This window comes from Palaemon carinicauda, chromosome 13, assembly GCF_036898095.1.
Source record: "Palaemon carinicauda isolate YSFRI2023 chromosome 13, ASM3689809v2, whole genome shotgun sequence".
NCBI classification, from domain to species: domain Eukaryota; kingdom Metazoa; phylum Arthropoda; class Malacostraca; order Decapoda; family Palaemonidae; genus Palaemon; species Palaemon carinicauda.
This window is the reverse complement of record NC_090737.1, coordinates 14,238,170-14,258,121: the sequence shown is the minus strand read 5'-3', so window position 1 is coordinate 14,258,121 and position 19,952 is coordinate 14,238,170. Positions and strand designations below refer to the sequence as shown.

General features: G+C 39.9%; 1 protein-coding gene across 1 annotated transcript; it reads left to right on the top strand.

Annotated features, from left to right (window-relative positions):
* The first annotated feature begins 5,538 nt into the window (after window positions 1–5,538).
* On the top strand, window positions 5,539–8,265 carry LOC137651441 (sericin 1-like). Its single transcript, XM_068384666.1, has one exon. The coding sequence runs from the start codon at window positions 5,539–5,541 to the stop codon at window positions 8,263–8,265; it is 2,727 nt and encodes a 908-aa protein (XP_068240767.1).
* Window positions 8,266–19,952: the final 11,687 nt, after the last annotated feature.

The window sequence follows — 19,952 nt, the reverse complement described above, 5'->3', positions numbered from 1 at the left end:
CATACGCCTGGGAACATGAGCTAATCACTGTACCACATATACCTGGGAACATGAGCTAAGCACAGCACCACTCAAATACAGACAGTGCACCACATATGCCTGGGAACATGAGCTAAGCACTGCACCACTCAAATACAGACAGTGCACCACATATGCCTGGGAACATGAGCTAAGCACTGCACCACTCAAATAAAGACAGTGCACCACATATGCCTGGGAACATGACATAAGCAGTGCACCACATACGCCTGGGAACATGAGCTAATCACTGCACCACATATACCTGGGAGCATGAGCTAAGCACAGCACCACTCAAATACAGACAGTGCACCACATATGCCTGGGAACATGAGCTAAGCAATGCACCACTCAAATACAGATAGTGCACCAAATATGCCTGGCAACATGAACTCAGCGCTGCACCACTAAAATACAGATAATGCACCACATATGCCTGGGTACATGACAGAAGCACTGCACCACATACGCCTGGGAACATGAGTTAATCACTGTACCACATATACCTGGGAACATGAGCTAAGCACAGCACCACTCAAATACAGACAGTGCACCACATATGCCTGGGAACATGTGGACAGCGCTGCACCACTCAAATACAGACAGTGCACCACATATGCCTGGGTACATGAGCAGAGCGCTGCACCACTCAAATACAGACAGTGCACCACATATGCCTGGGAACATGAGGACAGCGGTGCATCACTCAAATACAGACAGTGCACCACATATGCCTGGGAACATGAGCCCAGCGCTGCACCACTCAAATACAAATAGTGCACCACATATGCCTGGGAACATGACATAAGCACTGCACCACATACACCTGGGAACATGAGCTAATCACTGTACCACTTACCTGGGAACATGAGCTAAGCACAGCACCACTCAAATACAGACAGTGCACCACATATGCCTGGGAACATGAGCTAAGCACTGCACCACTCAAATACAGACAGTGCACCACATATGCCTGGGAACATGAGCTAAGCACTGCACCACTCAAATACAGACAGTGCACCACATATGCCTGGGAACATGAGCTAAGCACTGCACCACTCAAATACAGACAGTGCACCACATATGCCTGGGAACATGAGCTAAGCACTGCACCACTCAAATACAGACAGTGCACCACATATGCCTGGGAACATGAGCTAAGCACTGCACCACTCAAATACAGATAGTGCACCACATATGCCTGGGAACATGAGCTAAGCACTGCACCACTCAAATACAGACAGGACACCACATATACCCGGAAATACGAGGACAGCGCGGCACCACTCAAATACAGACAGTGCACTACATATGCCTGGGAACATGAGCTAAGAACTGTACCATTCAAATACAGATAGTGCACCACAAAAGCCCAGTGAACATGAGCTGAGCGCTTCACCACTCATATACAAATAGTGCACCAAATATGCCTGGGAACATGAGCCCAGTGCTGCACCATTCAAATACTGACATCGCACCACATATGCCTGGGTACATGAGCTAAGCACTTCACCACTCAAATACAGATAGTGCACCACAATTGCCTGGGAACATGAGCAAAGCACTGTACCATTCAAATACAGATAGTGCACCACATATGCCCAGGGAACATGAGCTGAATGCTTCACCACTCAAATACAGATAGTGCACCACATATGCCTGGGAACATGAGCCCAGCGCTGCACCATTCAAATACAGACAGTGCACCACATATGCCTGGGAACATGAGCCCAGCGCTGCACCATTCAAATACAGATAGTGCACCATATATGCCTGGGAACATGACCCCCGCACTGCACCAATCACATACAGATAGTGTACCACATATGCCGAGGAACATGAGCTAAGCACTGCACTACTCATATACAGATAGTGCACCACACAGGCCTGGGCACATGAACCCTGCCCTGCACCACTCAAATACAAATAGTGCACCACATAGGCCTGGGCACATGAGCCCAGCGCTACACCACTCAAATACAGATAGTGCACCACATATGCCTGGAAACATGAGCCCAGCGCTGCACCACTCAAATACAGATAGTGCATCATATAGGCCTGGGAACATGACCCCCGCACTGCACCACTCACATACAGATAGTGTACCACATATGCCTGGGAACATGAGCTTAGTGCTGCACCACTCGAATACAGACAGTGCACCACATATGCCTGGGAACATGAGCTAAGCACTGCACCACTCAAATACAGACAGGACACCACATATACCCGGAAATACGAGGACAGCGCGGCACCACTCAAATACAGACAGTGCACTACATATGCCTGGGAACATGAGCTAAGAACTGTACCATTCAAATACAGATAGTGCACCACAAAAGCCCAGTGAACATGAGCTGAGCGCTTCACCACTCATATACAAATAGTGCACCAAATATGCCTGGGAACATGAGCCCAGTGCTGCACCATTCAAATACTGATATCGCACCACATATGCCTGGGTACATGAGCTAAGCACTTCACCACTCAAATATAGATAGTGCACCACAATTGCCTGGGAACATGAGCAAAGCACTGTACCATTCAAATACAGATAGTGCAACACATATGCCCAGGGAACATGAGCTGAATGCTTCACCACTCAAATACAAATAGTGCACCACATATGCCTGGGAACATGAGCCCAGCGCTGCACCATTCAAATACAGACAGTGCACCACATATGCCTGGGAACATGAGCCCAGCGCTGCACCATTCAAATACAGATAGTGCACCATATATGCCTGGGAACATGACCCCCGCACTGCACCACTCACATACAGATAGTGTACCACATATGCCGAGGAACATGAGCTAAGCACTGCACTACTCATATACAGATAGTGGACCACAGAGGCCTGGGCACATGAACCCAGCCCTGCACCACTCAAATACAAATAGTGCACCACATAGGCCTGGGCACATGAGCCCAGCGCTACACCACTCAAATACAGATAGTGCACCACATATGCCTGGAAACAAGAGCCCAGCGCTGCACCACTCAAATACAGATAGTGCACCATATATGCCTGGGAACATGACCCCTGCACTGCACCACTCACATACAGATAGTGTACCACATATGCCTGGGAACATGAGCCTAGTGCTGCACCACTCGAATACAGACAGTGCACCACATATGCCTGGGAACATGAGCTAAGCACTGCACCACTCAAATACAGACAGGACACCACATATACCCGGAAATACGAGGACAGCGCGGCACCACTCAAATACAGACAGTGCACTACATATGCCTGGGAACATGAGCTAAGAACTGTACCATTCAAATACAGATAGTGCACCACAAAAGCCCAGTGAACATGAGCTGAGCGCTTCACCACTCATATACAAATAGTGCACCAAATATGCCTGGGAACATGAGCCCAGTGCTGCACCATTCAAATACTGACATCGCACCACATATGCCTGGGTACATGAGCTAAGCACTTCACCACTCAAATACAGATAGTGCACCACAATATCCTGGGAACATGAGCAAAGCACTGTACCATTCAAAAATACAGATAGTGCACCACATATGCCCAGGGAACATGAGCTGAATGCTTCACCACTCAAATACAAATAGTGTACCACATATGCCTGGGAACATGAGCCCAGCGCTGCACCATTCAAATACACACAGTGCACCACATATGCCTGGGAACATGAGCCCAGCGCTGCACCATTCAAATACAGATAGTGCACCATATATGCCTGGGAACATGACCCCCGCACTGCACCACTCAAATACAGATAGTGTACCACATATGCCGAGGAACATGAGCTAAGCACTGCACTACTCATATACAGATAGTGCACCACACAGGCCTGGGCACATGAACCCAGCCCTGCACCACTCAAATACAAATAGTGCACCACATAGGCCTGGGCACATGAGCCCAGCGCTACACCACTCAAATACAGATAGTGCACCACATATGCCTGGAAACATGAGCCCAGCGCTGCACCACTCAAATACAGATAGTGCACCATATATGCCTGGGAACATGACCCCCGCACTGCACCACTCACATACAGATAGTGTACCACATATGCCTGGGAACATGAGCCTAGTGCTGCACCACTCGAATACAGACAGTGCACCACATATGCCTGGGAACATGAGCTAAGCACTGCACCACTCAAATACAGATAGTGCACCAAATATGCCTGGCAACATGAACTCAGCGCTGCACCACTAAAATACAGATAATGCACCACATATGCCTGGGTATATGACATAAGCACTGCACCACATACGCCTGGGAACATGAGCTAATCACTGTACCACATATACCTGGGAACAAGAGCTAAGCACAGCACCACTCAAATACAGACAGTGCACCACATATGCCTGGGAACATGTGGACAGCGCTGCACCACTCAAATACAGACAGTGCACCACATATGCCTGGGTACATGAGCAGAGCGCTGCACCACTCAAATACAGACAGTGCACCACATATGCCTGGGAACATGAGGACAGTGCAGCACCACTCAAATACAGACAGTGCACCACATATGCCTGGGAACATGAGCCCAGCGCTGCACCACTCAAATACAGATAGTGCACCACATATGCCTGGGAACATGACATAAGCACTGCACCACATACGCCTGGGAACATGAGCTAATCACTGTACCACATATACCTGGGAACATGAGCTAAGCACAGCACCACTCAAATACAGACAGTGCACCACATATGCCTGGGAACATGAGCTAAGCACTGCACCACTCAAATACAGACAGTGCACCACATATGCCTGGGAACATAAGCTAAGCACTGCACCACTCAAATACAGATAGTGCACCACATATGCCTGGGAACATGAGGACAGTGCTGCACCACTCAAATACAGACAGTGCACCACATATGCCTGGGAACATGAACTAAGCACTGCACCACTCAAATACAGACAGGGCACCACATATACCCGGAAATACGAGGACAGCGCGGCACCACTCAAATACAGACAGTGCACTACATTTGCCTAGGAACATGAGCTAAGAACTGTACCATTCAAATACAGATAGTGCACCACAAAAGCCCAGTGAACATGAGCTGAGCGCTTCACCACTCATATACAAATAGTGCACCAAATATGCCTGGGAACATGAGCCCAGTGCTGCACCATTCAAATACAGACATTGCACCACATATGGCTGGGTACATGAGCTAAGCACTGCACCACTCAAATACAGATAGTGCACCACAATTGCCTGGGAACATGAGCAAAGCACTGTACCATTCAAATACAGATAGTGCACCACATATGCCCAGGGAACATGAGCTGAATGCTTCATCACTCAAATACAAATAGTGCACCACATATGCCTGGGAACATGAGCCCAGCGCTGCACCATTCAAATACAGACAGTGCACCACATATGCCTGGGAACATGAGCTGAGCACTGTACCACTCAAATACAGACAGTGCACCACATATGCCGAGGAACATGAGCTAAGCACTGCACTACTCATATACAGATAGTGCACCACACAGGCCTGGGCACATGAACCCAGCCCTGCACCACTCAAATACAAATAGTGCACCACATAGGCCTGGGCACATGAGCCCAGCGCTAAACCACTCAAATACAGATAGTGCACCACATATGCCTGGAAACATGAGCCCAGCGCTGCACCACTCAAATACAGATAGTGCACCATATATGCCTGGGAACATGAGCCCCGCACTGCACCACTCACATACAGATAGTGTACCACATATGCCTGGGAACATGAGCCTAGTGCTGCACCACTCAAATACAGATAGTGCACCACATATGCCTGGGAACATGAGCCCAGCGCTGCACAACTCAAATACAGATAGTGCACTACATATACCTGGGAACATGAGCTCAGCGCTGCACCACTCAAATACAGATAGTGCAACACATATGCCTGGGAACATGAGCCCAGCGCTGCACCACTCAAATACAGATAGCGCACCACATATGCCTTGGAACAAGAACCCAGCGCTGCACCACTCAAATACAGATAGTGCACCACATATACCTGGGAACATGAGCCCAGCGCTGCACAACTCAAGTACAGATAGTGCACTACATATACCTGGGAACATGAGCTCAGCGCTGCACCACTCAAATACAGATAGTGCACCACATAGGCCTGGAAACATGAGCCCAGCGCTGCACCACTCAAATACAGATAGTGCACCACATATACCTGGGAACATGAGCTCAGCGCTGCACTACTCAAATACAGATAGAGCACCACATATGCCTTGGAACAAGAACCCAGCGCTGCACCACTCAAATACAGATAGTGCACTACATATGCCTGGAAACATGAGCCCAGCGCTGCACCACTCAAATACAGATAGTGCACCACATATGCCTTGGAACAAGAACCCAGTGTTGCACCACTCAAATACAGATAGTGCACCACATATGCCTGGGAACATTAGCCCAGCGCTGCACCACTCAAATACAGATAGTGCACCACATATGCCTGGGAACACGAGCCCAGCGCTGCACCACTCAAATACAGATAGTGCACTACATATGCCTGGAAACATGAGCCCCGCACTGCCCCACTCAAATACAGATAGTGCACCACATATGCCTGGAAACATGAGCCCAGCGCTGCACCACTCAAATACAGATAGTTCACTATATATGCCTGGAAACATGAGCCCAGCGCTGCACCACTCAAATACAGATAGCGCACCACATATGCCTTGGAACAAGAACCCAGCGCTGCACCACTCAAATACAGATAGTGCACCACATATGCCTGGGAACATGAGCCCCGCACTGCACCACTCAAATACAGATAGTGCACCACATATGCCTAGGAACACGAGCCCAGCGCTGCACCACTCAAATACAGATAGTGCACTACATATGCCTGGGAACATGAGCCCCGCACTGCACCACTCAAATACAGATAGTGCACCACATATGCCTGGAAACATGAGCCCAGCGCTGCACCACTCAAATACAGATAGTGCACCACATATGCCTTGGAACAAGAACCCAGCGCTGCACCACTCAAATACAGATAGTGCACCACATATGCCTGGGAACATGAGCCCCGCACTGCACCACTCAAATACAGATAGTGCACCACATATGCCTGGGAACAAGAACCCAGCGCTGCACCACTCAAATACAGATAGTGTACCACATATGCCTGGGAACATGAGCCTAGTGCTGCACCACTCAAATACAGATAGTGTACCACATATGCCTGGGAACATGAGCCCCGCACTGCACCACTCAAATACAGATAGTGCACCACATATGCCTGGGAACATGAGCCCCGCACTGCACCACTCAAATACAGATAGTGCACCACATATGCCTGGGAACATGAGCCCCGCACTGCACCACTTAAATACAGATAGTGTACCACATATGCCTGGGAACATGAGCCTAGTGCTGCACCACTCAAATACAGATAGAGCACCACATATGCCTGGAAACATGAGCCCAGCGCTGCACAACTCAAATACAGATAGTGCACCACATATGCCTGGGAACACGAGCCCAGCGCTGCACAACTCAAATACATATAGTGCACCACATATACCTGGGAACACGAGATCAGCAATGCACCACTCAAATACAGATAGTACTCTACATATACCTGGGAACACGAGCTCAGCGCTGCACCACTCCAATACAGATAGCGCACCACATATGTCTCGGAACATGAGCCTAGTACTGCACCACTCAAATACAGATAGTGCACCACATATGCCTGGGAACATGAGCCTAGTACTGCACCACTCAAATACAGATAGTGCACCACATATGCCTGGGAACATGAGCCTAGTGCTGCACCAATCAAATACAGATAGTGCACTACATATGCCTTGGAACATGAGCCTAGTGCTGTACCACTCAAATACAGATAGTGCACCGCATATGCCTTGGAACATGAGCCCCGCGCTGCACCACTCAAATACAGATAGTGCGCCGCATATGCCTGGGAACACGAGCCCCGCGCTGCACCACTCAAATACAGATAGTGCGCCGCATATGCCTGGGAACACGAGCCCCGCGCTGCACCACTCAAATACAGATAGTGCACCACATATGCCTGGGAATACGAGCCCAGCGCTGCACCACTCAAATACAGAGTGCACCACATATGCCTGGAAACACGAGCCCAGCGTTGCACCACTAAAATACGTTTCTAATATTGACACAAATATTGCTTTTCATCCTCAACTGTTTCGTCGTTCAATTGTCCCCCTCTTTCAAGTTTGAGAAAGTGGAGGAGAATGTTTCTTTTGATTGGCTGTAAACACAAAGAAAACAGGTTTCCTGGTCGCGTGTTTCTGCAGTAAGCTCCGACAGGTACATATTAAGAAAACCAATTCGTCTGTCAATACTGGTCCCCCAGTCGACCCACAAAAGTTTATTATCGACAGTATTTTTACAAAACATATATGGAACCAGTATTAGTAGACACCTTGCTGAATACTGCCATCACTTTTATAATATAAAAAGTGGCCTAAATTGTTTAAACGATACAGGTACTTTCAAAGCCAGTGTACACAATATATCTAGCTTGAGCTATGTTCAAAATATGTGGTTATGTCCTTCTTATCATGCCAATGAACGGAACAGAATTGAACGAGAGTGGGCCCTATTCTATTATTTTTTATTTCATGAACAAACTACGTGATTGGTTTCATTTGCTTTTATATTCTACACTGCAGTAAGAATAAACAAAATATTTTTCCTCTTTTATTTATAACGTAATACTATTATTTGGTTATACATATATATATAAAAAAACACTTCCCCTTAACATTAAAAATTCGACGATAAAATTTTGGTTCAAAGCCTCCTCGCTGACGACACGTTTCCATTTTGTATGAAAGTTGCGCTGAGAGCAGTTTCATTTTCCATTTCCAAAAAGAAAAAAAAAATTATTTCATGCGATAAAATTCGTATTCTGAAATAAAATTGATATTTTGATATCGAATTCATGTCTCGAAATCAAGCGGACGATTTTAAATAAAATTATTATAGTGAGAATAAATTCACATCTTAAAATAAATTACGACTTTAAATAAAATACGATTTTGAATAAAATTGATATAGTGAAAAATTAATTCACATCTTAAAACAAATTACGACTTGGAATAAAATATGATTTTAAATAAAATCAATATAGGAAATAAACTCACATTTTACAATAAATTACTTTAAATAAAATACGATTTTAAACAAAATTAATTTAGTGAAAATTAATTCACATCTTGAAATAAATTACGACTTGGGATAAAATATTATTTCAAATAAAATCAATATAGTGAAAATAAATTCTTATCTTAAAATAAATTACGACTTGAAATAAAATAAGATTTTAAATAAAATTAATATAGTGAAAATAAATTCATATCTTAAAATAAATTACGACTTTAAATAAAATATGATTTTAAATAAAATTAATATAGTGAAAATAAATTCATATCTTCAAATAAATTACGACTTGAAATAAAATAAGATTTTAAATAAAATTAATAGAGTGAAAATAAATTCATATCTTAAAACAAATTACGACTTGAAATAAAAGAAGATTTTAAACAAAATTAATATAGTGAAAATAAATTCATATCTTAAAATAAATTACGACTTAGAATAAAATAAGATTTTAAATAAAATTAATAGTGAATATAAATTCATATCTTAAAATAAATTACTACTTGAAATAAAATAAAAGTTATGAAATAAAATTCATATTTTAAAAATGTTTCAAGGAGCCACGCGCATAAAAAAAAAAAATAAGATATTCATATTCCATCTAGCTTTTTTTTTTTTTTTTTTTGGGGGGGGGGCGCAATCTGCAATTACTTTTTTGCCCTTTATTATAAGACTGCTCCTAATGGTACGTTGCCTGGAGCGGGCGATTGAAGAGCACGGTCCCCGCTCGTTACAATTAGGGTTCACCGTCTAACGCTCCAATCATGGAGAAGATTTGGGGTCAAAACCATTTGTTACGATCTCGGCGTGGTTGCAAGCATAGTCAGTCAGTCAGTCAGTCAGTCTTCAGATCTAACGAAAAACGACTTTCATCAGACTGAGCTGTAAGGGTCGTGAACTATGGGAGAAAATTTAGGTGTAACTTGAGGAAAAAAAAAATAGTGAAGAAAATTTGGGTGTATCTCGGAAAGGAAAAAACCTATGAAAGAAAATCTAGGTGTAACTTCGGAAGGAAAAAAACTATGGAAGAAAATTCAGGTGTATCTTGGCAGAAAAAAAAACTATGGAAGAAAATTTAGGTGTATCTTGGGAGATAAAACAACTATGGAAGAAAATTTAGGTGTATTTAAAAAAAAAAAACTATGGAAGAAAATTTAGGTGTATCTTGGGAGAATAAAATACCTATGGAAGAAAATTTAGGTGTATCTTGGGAGAATAAAATACCTATGGAAGAAAATTTAGGTGTATCTTGGGAGAATAAAATACCTATGGAAGAAAATCTAGGTGTATCTTGGGAGAATAAAATACCTATGGAAGAAAATTTAGGTGTTACTTGGGAGGAAAAAAAAAAACCTATGGAAGAAAATTTAGGTCTATCTTCGGAAGGAAAAAAACCTATGAAAGAAAATCTAGGTGTAACTTCGGAAGGAAAAAACCTTTGGAAGAAAATTTAGGTGTACCTTGGGGAAAAAAAACTATGGAAGAAAATTCAGGTGTATCTTGGCAGAAAAAAAACTATGGAAGAAAATTTAGGTGTATCTTGGGAGATAAAACAACTATGGAAGAAAATTTAGGTGTATTTAAAAAAAGAAAAACTATGGAAGAAAATTTAGGTGTATCTTGGGAGAATAAAATACCTATGGAAGAAAATTTAGGTGTATCTTGGGAGAATAAAATACCTATGGAGGAAAATTTAGGTGTATCTTGGGAGAATAAAATACATATGGAAGAAAATTTTGGTGTATCTTGGAAGAATAAAATACTTATGGAAGAAAATTTAGGTGTTACTTGGGAGAAAAAAAAACCTATGGAAGAAAATTTAGGTCTATCTTCGGAAGGAAAAAAAAACCTATGAAAGAAAATCTAGGTGTAACTTCGGAAGGAAAAAAACTATGGAAGAAAATTCAGGTGTATCTTGGCAGAAAAAAAAACTATGGAAGAAAATTTAGGTGTATCTTGGGAGATAAAACAACTATGGAAGAAAATTTAGGTGTATTTAAAAAAAAAAAAAAACTATGGAAGAAAATTTAGGTGTATCTTGGGAGAATAAAATACCTATGGAGGAAAATTTAGGTGTATCTTGGGAGAATAAAATACATATGGAAGAAAATTTAGGTGTATCTTGGGAGAATAAAATACCTATGGAAGAAAATTTAGGTGTATCTTGAGAGAATAAAATACCTATGGAAGAAAATTTAGGTGTATCTTGGGAGAATAAAATACCTATGGAAGAAAATTTGGGTGTATCTTGGGAGAATAAAATACCTATGGAAGAAAATTTAGGTGTATCTTGGGAGAATAAAATACCTATGGAAGAAAATTTAGGTGTATCTTGGGAGAATAAAATACCTTTGGAAGAAAATTTAGGTGTATCTTGGGAGAATAAAATACCTATGGAAGAAAATTTAGGTGTTACTTGGGAGGAAAAAAAAACCTATGGAAGAAAATTTAGGTCTATCTTCGGAAGGAAAAAAAAACCTATGAAAGAAAATCTAGGTGTAACTTCGGAAGGAAAAAACCTTTGGAAGAAAATTTAGGTGTACCTTGGGGAAAAAAAAAAACTATGGAAGAAAATTCAGGTGTATCTTGGCAGAAAAAAAAAAACTATGGAAGAAAATTTAGGTATATTTTGGGAGAGGATAGGAAAAAAAAAATATCCCCGACCGAAAGACCTGAATACAAAATCCCTGACGCAAGTTTCTTGATTACCCTGAACTGAACTTCGTTAAAAGTTTGATTACCCTGAGAGGATATTCGGGAAAAGATTTGATGGCTGGAGTGGATATGCACCGAGGTAATGATAACTCGGAATGGAAAATTCCTGGAAGATTTCATTCCTCTGAGAGGAAAACTCCTTCGACCACACCAACGTCCTTTCTCCCTTATTATCCTTTCCTGTTACATCTGTTGAATGCTTAACATCAATTCGTAACGATGGGAAAAGTAACCTGTATTTATCAATTAGCCGATTTAGACACGAAGAAATGCGGGAATAACATCTATCCAGTAAGGAATGGAAAGATACAACTGTAGAAACCTAGTGAAATAATAGGAAAAACTTTTATTCCTGCTGTGACCAAGTTGTGGAATGATCTTCCTAATCGGGTAGTTGAATCAGTAGAACTTCAAAAGTTCAAACTCGCAGCAAATGTTTTTATGTTGAGCAGGTTCACAAGAGTCCTTTTATATCTTATATATCAAATATGTTTTGATGTTAATGTTTACTGTATTCAAGTATTTTATTTTAATTTTTCATTACTTCTTATATCGTTTATTTATTTTCTTATTTCCTTTCCTCACTTGGCTATTATTCCCTGTTGGAGCCCTTGGGGTTATAGCATCTTGCTTTACCAACTGGGGTTGTAGCTTAACTAATAATAATAATAATAATAATAATAATAATAATAATAATAATAATAATAATAATAGTAATAATAATAATAAAACTTCAAAGGAAATGAAGAAACCAAGAAGATAAAGAAATAATAGATTTAATTTAAAAAACTAGAATAATAATTTATATATAAAAATTAGAACTAAGAAAACATCAAAGTTATTATGTAAAAAAACCACAACAAAAGATAAAAAATATTAGACATACAAGATGCTACGTTGACGGTAAAATCCTAATTTGGGAGAGAGAGAGAGAGAGAGAGAGAGAGAGAGAGAGAGAGAGAGAGAGAGAGAGAGAGAGAGAGAGAGAGAGAGAGATGTTCCAATTGGCTGCCCAATTTTCGCGGTGGGCGGACCAATTACTTTGCTTCGGCAGTGACATGAAGACCAATTAAAACCCCCCAGGAAGGAACTCCTGAGTAGGCCTGTTGACGTTTTAGGTCTCGTGCACTGGGGATGGGGGTAAGGGGGGAAGGGGGAGGGGGTGGGGGGGGGGAATGACAGGAAATTGGACGTCCAATTATCATAACCTATTAATAGCTATTAGCTATTAGCTACTAGCTATTATCTAATATTTCGTAGCCGCTGCTTCATTACGACACCCCCCCCTCCAATAACTTTCCCCCCTCCCATTAGTTCTTCTTTAAAAAAGATATAATAAGCAAGAACCCCGCGTGTGTGTACGAGTTAGCGTGCGCAGCCTTATAAAGTTTTAGTTCAAATGCTTTTAAGTTAGTTCGTAATTGGAAAAGAATTTCTCATTTCCTTTTCATTAGGAGAGTTTAAACAGGTCGTGTGATGCGTGGCATATTCATTCTTCATTTTTTTTCCCTTTTTCACTTTGTCTTTGTTGGGAAGGCGGCGGAAAAAAGTTGACTTTTTCTTTATAGTTTCACCACTTTTGTAATTATGTGGTACTCTTCATTTCCTTTAGGCTATTCTCCTTCTTCTTCTTCTTATTATTAGTGAAAACCTGCGTGTTTTTAAAAGAAAACCTACGGAGATCATTTACGGTTTTTATCACACAAATACTTTCATTATAACTACTTATAAGCATTTTTGGATATCATTTTCACATCTCGAACTTAAAACTTGTGAAGGAGTTTCACGAGCATAACGAATTTTGACTTAAAATCGTTGTGATGGCCGATGTGGTAATGTCCCTGACTGGTGAACGCCTGACTGGGTTTCGAGTCCAGCTCAGACTTGTTAGTTTCTTTGGTCGCTGCAATCTAACCATCCTTGTAAGCTAAGGAAGGAGGATTTGGGGAGCCTATAGGTCTATCTGCTGAGCCATTGCCTGGCCCTCCTTGGTCCTAGCTTGGGTGGAGAGGGAGCTTTGGCACTGATCATATGTATATATGGTCAGTCTCTAGGGCATTGTCTGGCTCAATAGGGCAATTTCACTGTCCCTTGCCTCTGTCATTCACGAGCGGCCTTTAAAAACCTTTAAAATAGTATGAATGCTAACCAAAGTTGCTAAAATACCTATATCATTGCTCATATTGCTGAAATTTCTTTACTAATATTATGTACTGAATGTATATTATCATATGTTTGTTGATTTAAATCCACATCAACCATGAGTAAGAAAAATAAAATACCAAATTATTGGAAAACAGAGAAGGCTCTCCTAAACCAACAGGATTTGCTATTATTCACATATTCCTGCAAGCCTTTGCCTTGTACTTTTCACCTCTCAACTGTCTTCGTAAAGACATGTCACCTTCAATTTTCTCCCATTTAAGTCTCCCGTGAGACCATTAACTGACTGAACAATATTACAAGGTTGTACGTATCACATGATGTACCACCATTCATTAAAAATGAAAAGTGTTGTATATGCTTGCAAGAAGTTGATAAATTTCATGTTGGAATAACAAGAGCATATCATCAAACTATTTCTCTTCCAATAAGTGTATTTTGTACTGATTTATGAAAAAGGCTTTACGTGTTTCTGGTACCAACAATGACAATAATGCAGTGTCATTTCTTAAAAATTCTCCAATGACTGCATTCAAAGCGTAACTCAAAAGAATGAAAAATCATAGCTTGAAAGGACATCATTATGCGTGACGTAAAATTTAGAATTCGAAACATGATTTTTCCTTCTGTTAACTTTACCTTTAATTTTCAATTACAGTGTACCTTTAGTAGCTACTCTAGTCTTTAAAATAGTACTACCTGAATGATAAAACATTAAGTAAATTACTTTTTATTTTACTGATTGATTTCTTTCATACAACTACGATTACTAGGAGCCAACTCTTTTTTGCAATTGGAAAGGTAATCAAGAATTCAAATGGTTGAAAGATACGGACGGCGCTTTTCATCTTTTATTCATTGAGTTAAAATGTAGCTGGTTTCTAATATCAGTTCAACGTAAGATTTTTGGAAACAAAAAAAAAACCGCAGTGTGTATGTGTTGGTTCACCGAAGATATTGACAGATTGCATATATATATATATATATATATATATATATATATATATATATATATATATATATATATATATATATATATATATATATAATATATATATATATATATATATATATATATATATATATATATATATATTAGACGCACAGTGTGTGTGTAGATTGAAACAAAAATTACACCCACGGTGTGTGTATCTAAGATTAATATGGTTAACCAATGTTAAATAAAAAATATTTTTAGTTTAGTTTTATGAGTTTATAAAACTAAACACAACCAATGCTTACTTTTAAACGTTAATAAGGGTAGAAGACACTCTTTAGCTATGGTAAGGAACTCCTCTAGGAGAAGGACAATCCAAAATCCAACCATTGTTCTCAAGTCTTGGGCAGTGTCATAGCCTCTGTACCATGGTCTTCCATTGTCTTGGGTTAGAGTTCTATTGCTTGAGGGTACACTAGGGCACACTATTCTATATTATTTTTTTTTCCTTTTGTTTTGTTAAAAAAAATTTATAGCTTATATAGGAAATATTCATTTTAATATCACTGCTCTTGGAATATTTTATTTTTTTCTGGTTTCCTTTCCTCACTGGGCTATTTTCCCTGTTGGGGCCCCTGGGCTTATAGCATCCTGCTTTTCCAACTAGGGTGGGTTGTAGCTTAGCAATTAATAATAATAATAATAATAATAATAATAATAATAATAATAATATGCTATACTTCACTTTAAACAATACAATAAGACTAATCCAACACAAACTCATTGATTTATTGTAACTCTAACGTTTGAACAACAATTCTAACATGAACTACGATTAAGATATTTATGCTTTTAATATCAACGAATACAGTCCTTAAATATTGACCCCCCCCCCCCCACCACCACCACCCAAAAAAAAAAATCTGAATTCTGTAAAAGACACGTTGATTGGATGTTGGATGGAAGTATTCATGAATGTGACGCTTATCGTCGGGCCTGGAGCCGGGAGGACCATTCAGCATGAATGTGAAACTAGGGGTAATATCCAGCAGTTGCGCATCACTATAAAGTAAAATAAAGAATTAAAAAGCTAAAAGGTGGGTGCAGGTGCGGGCTTAACCCCTTATGTCATACCTATAATGTACAGCGTGAGGTCTACTGACGTCATTTAGCCGATAATGAAATGATATCTGTAAACATACGTTATCTTATCTATGGCAATACAATACATGTAGACCTACGGTGCAATCTGAATTAATTAAGTATTTGCTGATTACCTGCAGCCCATTACTGCAAACATATTACTCCCAACATATAATAAATTGTAAGTTTTGTCCAAAAGAAAATCATTGCTGTACGCCTTAAGTTTAAATTTCACACAGACAAAAAAAAAAAAAAAAAGTTTGTTACTTTTCCTAATAGTTCTAAATCTATTCCATAGTGGTGAAGCCATTGTCCATTCTTTTGATTGTTATTGTTATCTTAGGGCCTATGCTACAAAAGCCCAGTAGGTGGCCACCCCCATTGGCCTTTCCTATTAAAGCAGAGATATTACTCCAAGAAAGGACTCTGGACAGGATTTTTGCGGGAAATGCTAGTGGCCCACCCAATAATAGGTGCTTCTGCTGCCTGCTGCGGAGGATCAGGGATGGCAAGGGACCAATTATTATAATAATTATTATCATTATTATTATTATTACTTCCTAAGCTACAACCCTAGATGGAAAAGCAGGATGCTATAAGCCCAGGGGCCAAGACAGGGCAAATAGCCCAATGAGGAAAGGAAACAAGGAAAAATAAAATATTTTAAGAACAGTAACAACATTAAAGTAAATATTTCCTATATAAACTGTAAAAATTTTAATAAACCAAGAGGAAGATGAATTAGATACAATAGTGTGCCCGAGTGTAACCTCAACCGAGGCAGTTCGGAGTTCCACATTCTACAAGGACGGACAAGAATGTCGGAGGCCAACAAAACGGAAGGCTTCGTTTGCCCTTGATTTTTTTTTTTTAAAGGCATTTCTCCACGGCCGAGAGTGTTGTGTTCAATGACCACATTAATTTAATTAGATTTCATTTACGAATGACTGTATAACCAGTCAGTTTAATTATTCTGTTTCTGTCCACTGTTGAATTTCAACATTCTGCAGAAAAGATTTTCAATGTATTCCACATAGTTGAGGATTATATAACCAGTATTTTCCCTGATATTTAAGTGTGACACAATGGAAAAGACTCGCCCATACCAAATATAAAGCGAGCTATAAAGAACTGGCAATATATCAAAAAAGGAAAAGATCAAAAGAGAGAAAGAATAAACCGTCATTCTCCTGAGAAAATAAAGAGAAAAACAAGACAGAGGTCTAAAGGTGAAACCGGAAGATTACCCTCCTCCTCCCCACCGCCAACCCCCCCCCCCCCCTCCTCCTCCTCCTCCTCCTCCTCCTCCTCCTGTCTTTTGCAATCTCAGTAAAATACAAGTCATTATAGCACACTTGTAGGAAATGAATGCAACAGTTGCCAGCGCCGCATTTGCTGAGAATTATTCCGGGAAGTGTAATAATAAATTCCAAGCAATCTCGGCCCATTACGGAGATAGGGAGGGCGCCTTTTATATGTTATAAGTAACTGCAATTGTACCTTCGTCATTTGCTGGGGAACAATTACAGATAAGAATTTTCATTCCAAGTACAAATTCAGGTTTAGTGTACATTTCACTGCAAAGAATAAAATCAAAATGAGATACCAAGTACTTTAGAATTTAGATTGAAAATTTATGCTGAAAATATAAATGACACTATGTGCTTAAGATTAAAAATTCAAGCTGGAAATATTAATGACACAATGTGCTCAACATTAAAAAATTCATGCTGGAAATATAAATGACACCATGTGCTTAAATTTAAAAACTCATGCTAGAAATATAAATGACACCATGTGCTCACATTAAAAATTCATGCTGGAAATATAAATGACGCCATATGCTCCACATTAAAAAATTCATGCTGGAAATATTAATGACACCATGTGCTCAAGATTGAAAATTCATACTGGAAATATTAATGACATCATTTGCCAAAGATTAAATATTCATGCTGAAAATATGAATGTCACAATGTGCTCAACATTAAAAATTCATGCTGAAAACATAAATGACACCATGTGCTTAAATTTAAAAATTCATGCTGGAAATATTAATGACACCATTTGCCTAATATCAAATAAATGACACCATGTGCTAAAGATTAAAAATTCATGCTGGATACATAACATATATACACAGACATACAGACCGACACACAAGTGAAATTATCGCACTAGTGGTAAATCCTAATTTAGTAATACCCAGCAGGAGTTCAATTACTAAGATATGAAAGAAAATATTCATTCCTGTTCAATCAGTAATATATGAGATGGTACGAGCGGGGTATTGCGTAAATTCGTTACTTGGTCGATTTCGTGAGACCGACAGATGTGGAGAATAATAACAGGAAGGCTTGTAACTTCATCCCAAAAATATTTTCGGAACAGTAGGAGGAAAACCTTATGGAACTACTGCTGTACGATGATACCATTATTATTATCAGTGCTTGAAACACACACACACACACACACACACACACACATATATATATATATATATATATATATATATATATATATATATATATATATATATATATATATATATATATACAGTATATATATATATATATATATATATATATATATATATATATATATACAACAACAACAACAACAACAAATGAACCGATTAAAGTCCAATGTAGGGCAAAGGCCTCAGACATGTCAATTCAGGTCAGTGGTTTCGTCAGACTTCATCATCACGCTGCCCACTGTGGATTGGTGATAGCGAGAGTTTAGTCTGATCACTCATGACAAACCAACTTAGTATGGGTGGCCCTGGCTAGTACAGCTTTGCTGATCATAGCGATACACAAACCCTTTTTACCACGTTAAGTTACCACCACTCAGAAAGTTTTTTGTTTTACATTCCTATCGAAATAGGCTAATACATATCACTGTAACCTTTAAAATGCCCAAAGTCATTCTGTTGATAAAGATTTGATATAGATTTGCTTCCAGAGTTAAGGTGAAGGTTCATGGAAAAAAAATAGAAAAATAAAAAATAAAAAAAAAAATAAAAAAAAAAACCCTTGTCGAAATTCACATAGCGAATAATACAAAGCAATATCCCGCCTTCCTTTCAACCATAGTAGGTTCGATATCTCTGACAATGAAGTGCAAACTAGTAAAAAAAGAAAAAAAGTTGCTGTTTGCAATCAACTTTGTATGTAACTCAGCATATTTGCTTGTTTTTGTGCCTCGGTCTGTGTTAACAGTCACGTTCCACTTCAGAAAATGTGTGTGACGTGTGTATACGAATGTAATCATGTAAACAATCAGCTGTTTGCTTTGCGAGTCACAACAAGTGCGGGCAGTTTCACTCTAATGTTTCACCTGTGCGTGCACGCGAGAGCGTGTTTATGTAAGTGCAGCCCGGAAGACGGATAACCTCGGGCTATTGGAGAGACAAAGCCCGCAAACATCCAGAAGTCAGAGTACACTAAAAATCAAATAATACCCAAAAACAACAGAGACGGGTTCTTTGAAGTTGCGTTATTGAAGAGGAACATTTTTCATACTACATTTCCCTTACCAAACTGTACAATTTTTTATTTACAGCTTATTTTTTTCTGATAGACACAACGACAATCGAAGAGTGAATGGCCAAGGGCAAGTGGGGAATGTGCCCAGACTCCAGGATGCCCCCACGCCCCTGTAATGTGTCCTTGCCTTCAATGATACCAGCGGGGTGAGGTTCCCAGAGAGAGAGAGAGAGAGAGAGAGAGAGAGAGAGAGAGAGAGAGAGAGAGAGAGAGAGAGAGAAGGGAAATTCCAC

Coding starts and splice junctions, on each gene's coding strand:
- LOC137651441 (XM_068384666.1), top strand. CDS start 5,539: ATGAACCCAGCCCTGCACCACTCAAATACAAATAGTGCACCACATAGG.